This window comes from Panthera tigris, chromosome C1, assembly GCF_018350195.1.
Source record: "Panthera tigris isolate Pti1 chromosome C1, P.tigris_Pti1_mat1.1, whole genome shotgun sequence".
Taxonomy (NCBI): domain Eukaryota; kingdom Metazoa; phylum Chordata; class Mammalia; order Carnivora; family Felidae; genus Panthera; species Panthera tigris.
In genome coordinates this window covers 29,994,627-29,999,384 of record NC_056667.1, presented here as the reverse complement: position 1 = coordinate 29,999,384, position 4,758 = coordinate 29,994,627, and the positions used below count along the sequence as shown (strand labels likewise).

General features: G+C 59.1%; 1 protein-coding gene across 1 annotated transcript; it reads left to right on the top strand.

Moving 5' to 3' along the window:
• The first annotated feature begins 661 nt into the window (after positions 1-661).
• Positions 662-4,483, top strand: LOC122240762 (translation initiation factor IF-2-like). The gene is made up of 3 exons (XM_042993837.1): positions 662-782; positions 901-1,899; positions 4,374-4,483. Exons 1-3 carry the CDS (start codon positions 662-664, stop codon positions 4,481-4,483), a joined length of 1,230 nt encoding a protein of 409 aa, XP_042849771.1.
• Positions 4,484-4,758: the final 275 nt, after the last annotated feature.

The following is a 4,758-nucleotide window of genomic DNA, read 5'->3' as shown; positions in this document are numbered from 1 at the left end:
AAGGAATCCAGCCACAGAAGGCAGAAAGGAAAGGACCCAGGTCCTGGCACAGCTTTGCCTTTTATCCAGCACCTACCCCCTCCCCGCAATTACTTCTGGTGCCCGCCTCCTACCTCTTACAGCCAGGTCGGGGGCTGAAGCTACTGCCCCCGCCTCGGGGGAAATTCAGGCCGCGCTTCCTTCCCTAGCGTCGGCAGGGGCCAAGAAAACGCCCCTCCTCTCAGGCCACCTGCTTCATCCCAGAACCGCCCATTCCTCCCCAAGACGCCCATTTACTACAAAGGCAGGCTGGTCCCAGACCCCTCCCGGGGAGACCTTCCCTCGTCGCCTCCACCCCGGTCAGTCTGCCGACCCTCCCAAACACCTGTTTGACCTCGGGGCTCTCGCCTCCCCCCTCGGTAACCTGAGTCACTCCATCAACCCTGGATTCACAGGAGAGCGCGCCCACGCCCCCAAACCACTCGGAAGGCCGTAGGCCAGGTGCGCGACGGGAACCTCACCTGCCTGGCGCTCGCCCGCTGCGGCCCCCCCCCCCGCCCCTCTCCCCACCCTACCTCCACCCCTTCCCCGCGGTGGGGGAGGGGCGCGCCCGGGAGCCCGGGGCGCCGCGGGTGGGTCCGCGTGCCCGCCGCGCGCGGCTGACAAAGAGCGGGGCCGCGCCATGCAGACGCGCGACCGAATGCCGAGCGGGCGCCGGGGCCAGTGGTGGAGACCTGAGGCTGGGAAGCGTCCTCCCCGCCCGGCCCTGGCCGCTCCCGCAGCTCTCTCGTCCGCAGGGGAGGGTTCGGCGTCCCATCTTCCCGGAGAACACGCCTCCCTCTGGCCGGGGCAGCGCCCGACGCGGGGAGACCCCCGCTCCGCGCGTTCGGCGCTCCCCCGCCCCGACCGCTGGGGCTGCAGGTGCGAGGCCCCGGCGGCCGCGATGCCCACGCCTGTCAACCCGCCTTCCCGCTGCCGCCGGCCGCCCGAACTCGGGCGCGGCCGCCCGGCGCATCCAGCACCGCGCCCCGCCGCCGCCGCCGCGCACCCCGCGGACAGGCAGGGAGCCTGCAGCCAGCCCCGCGCCCCGCGCCTTACCCTGGGAGCCCGAGCAGGGGAGACCGGCCGGCGGCGGCAGCAAAGGCGGCGGCGGCGGCGGCGGCGGCGGCGGCGGCGGCGGGGCGCGTCCGGGGCGGGAGCGCAGCGGAGGGGAGCGCCGCGGAGCCGAGGGGAGCGGCTCCCACAATGGCCGAGCTCGCGGCGCCGAGCCCCCCGCCCCCCGCGCCCTAGCGGCAGCGGCTGAAGCGGAGCCGGCGCAGCCGCCCAACCCGCTCCCCCACCCCCGGCGCCGACACCGCCCCCCGCCCCCCGATGCGCGCTCCCCCCGCCCTGCACCCCACCCGCTGCCGCTGCCGTGCTCCCCGCGCGCCCCTGCCCGGCCGCAGCCCGGCGCCCCGTCCGCACTGCCCCCCCGAGTCCTCTTGCGGCCCCCGGGCCTCTCTCTGTGTTCCTCCCCCCCACCCCCCCGCAACTCCTCCCGTGCGGCCGCCGGGTCCCCGGGCCAACTCACACCCCCACATTCCCCGCCCAGTGCTCCCGCGCCCTCTCCGCCCCGGCCCCGCGGCCGCTCGCTGACCCTGGGCTGGTTCACGCTCCCGCCCCTTTGGAGCTCCTCACCGCCGGTCCCCGAGTCGCTGTCCCTCCCTGGCTGCCTGGCTGCCTCTCAGCCGAACCCGGTTCTTGAATGGCCCATTCCCCGGCCTGCCCCCCTTTGCCCGCTTCCCCTAAACCTACATTCTTTCCCTGCTCCTGGGGCTTCTGCTCCCGCTTCCGGAGAGCGCCCAGCCAGTCCACATCCCCGCTGGGCTTCTGGCTCCGAATGTAGGAGGGACCAGAAGGAGGCCCCATCTTCCCCACGGGGTAAAGGGCAGAGGGGAACCAGGCCCCAGGAGGCAACTCAGACAGACTCTTGTTTAGACAGCACCATTTAGAGCCTTAGAAGAGGCTTCACCCACTGAGAAAACGTTTATTGAGCTGCTTCTGCATGCTCCGCCTAGTATTTCGGAAAATAAGAGCCAGGAATGCCTTCAGTGCTTTCATAGTACAGATAAGTGAACATGTTCAGAGAAGGGAGGGTATTTGCCTAAAGTCACTCCACTAGTAACCTGCATAGCAACAGCTACTATTTGGGCGTGCCTCCTGGGGGACCACGCAAGGTGCTTTTCCTGGGTCATGCCATATCTAATCCTCACAATCCTGTTCATTCTTTCAACAGATATAGATATAGATACTGAACGTCTACCATGTGTCAGGCCCTAGGCTCAGTGCTAAGAATACAGTGATGAGCAAGCTGCATCCGGTCCCTGCCCATTGACTCCACTGGGCTTAGCAGTAAAGATAGAGGATATAAATCACAGCGCATCCCTTGAGGCAGCACTATGATCTTCAATTTCTGAATGTAGAAACTGAGACTAGATAATTTACTCAGTCATCTAGAAAGAAAGTAGCCAATCCAGGACTAGAATTCATGTTCTGGGTTCTTTTTCACTAGGTTAGGAAGATGTGGGTGGGACCAACTTACAGAGGCCCTTGAACTTCCAGCTAAGAAATTTGGTCTAAATTCTATGGTTATGAGCAGCCAAGGGAGGTGGAAAGCAGAAGACTGAAAGTAACCCAGGGACAGACACAAGATGGGTGTGGATGGTTATGCTAGAAGACTATTGCAATAGTCCCAGCAAAAGGTAATGAAGCTCTGATCCCAGAAAGGAACAGTAGGGAGGGGAAGGGGGGGATTTCCACCCACTGAAACCTTCTAAATTTCTGTCTGCATGCATTCTGCCATGTTAAATAAAGGAAAGGAACTACCATTACTAAATTTCTGCTAAATTTCACTAGGCAATGCCCCCGGGGAATTTTGTGTATATTGTCCTGTTAAATCCTCCCCAGAACCCCGTGCAGTAGGTAATTTTATTATTCTCATTTTACAAATAAGGAAACAGAGACTTTGAGAGATTAAAGGACTTGCTGATGCCCACAAAGCAAACTAGTGTTGGGGCTCCGGTTAGAGCCCAGGCCTCTCTCTAAACCTCATGCTGTAGCCTTTGCTCTCTACTGTCTGAAGCCAAGACAAAGAACCAGTCTTTGATTCAGCCAAGCATTCTTTACCTTGGATCACAGGTACTTTTAGACTTCCAGAGAAAGGTCAGGGGTCCACAAGTATAACCTAAAGTGTAGCTGGGCCAGTAGCACAGGCCCCTGTGTGGGACATCTCTCCACAGAAGCCTGCAGAGGCCTCAGCTCAGGAGAATTCTGCAGCCCGTTTCTAAAGTTCCTGTGGGGATGGGTGAGAAACCGTGAAGCAGAAGCAGAAACACAAATAGCCTTCTCAGTGAGAGAGGAACATGGGTGCCAAGGGGGGGGCAAACTGAAAGCGTGGCAAGGGTGCAGGGAGGCTGGGTATGATACTGAGTGTCCGCGGGGGCTGGGACCGGTGGCCCAGGGCTCTATAGACAGGACCAGCAGGGGAGAGTTCGTGAGGCAGGGCTGTCTAATCACCTAGGAAGCCTGCGGTCCCAGCCTCTCTGACTGGAGAGCATCGAAAGGTTTGCCTCTTCTCAACCTCATTGTCCTTCCCAAATCTGACCACCAGTCCGGTCCTGAATTATTCATGCTGTGGGCTGTGAGAAGGTGGAGCTTCCAGAGGCTTCCGGTCTTAGGACCTAGGACATTCGGTGATATCTCCCCCAGGCTCTAGCTCCAGGAGTGCTGCCCTGGGATTGAGCCGCTGGTAAAATCTGCCAAGGTTTTTGCAGCTGGCAGCTGTCCAGTAACCTTGGGCTACTGGGCTTCAATTCATTTCAGCAATCTTTTATTGAGGAATACTATGTGCCGGGGACAGATCTGTGCTCTGTCGGGAACACAAGTGACTGTGACCAGGTCTTTGTCCTTGAGGGTATGCAGGATAGTAGAGGGAGCAGGCACTTAAAAATTATGCCCTTCTACAATGTTCTCTGGGCCTGAGAAGTGTTCCCCTCCGATGTCCCCCCATTTCACCAATTGAAGGCCTCTGCTAATTCCCTCCAGAAGTTACTGGCCTTGAAACTAGGGAAACTCACACCCCAAACACCTGAGCAGGGTTCTCTCCGTGAAGGGGCATCAAAACAACTTCTTACCAAGGACTATTTGGAGCCCTGAACTAGGCCCCCCGACTGTGGCTTGGGCCCCCAGGTTTCCAGCCACATCAGGAAAATGACACTCACTCTCAAATCCATCCATTCAGCAAACACTAATTAAGCATGCACTCAGCGCCAAGCACCCAGCTTTGTGCTGTGCTGCTGGTTCCAAACCAAAGCACACAGGCATGGACCCCCATTCTCAAGCTGTTCACACTCTAGGTGGGGAGATAGACGAGGGCAATTATACTTCAGCCGATGGTACGGAGATGGGGGAGGCACAGGGCACCCTGGGAGGGCGCACAGAACGGGAACATGTCCCAGAAGCTTGAGGTCAGGTAATTTTACCAGGATTTTCATCCTTGTCTTTCTAGGTATTAGCTTAAGTGGAAATTCCTCTGGTCATCTGTCTACATGGAAAAAGCTTTACTCTTCCATACTGGCTTTTCTTTTTTTTTTTTTTTTTTTAATGTTTATTTATTTTTGAGACAGAGAGAAACAAAGCACGAACGGGGAGGGTCAGAGAGAGGGAGACACAGAATCCGAAACAGGCTCCAGGCTCTGAGCTGTCAGCACAGAGCCCGACGCGGGGCTCGAACTCACAGAC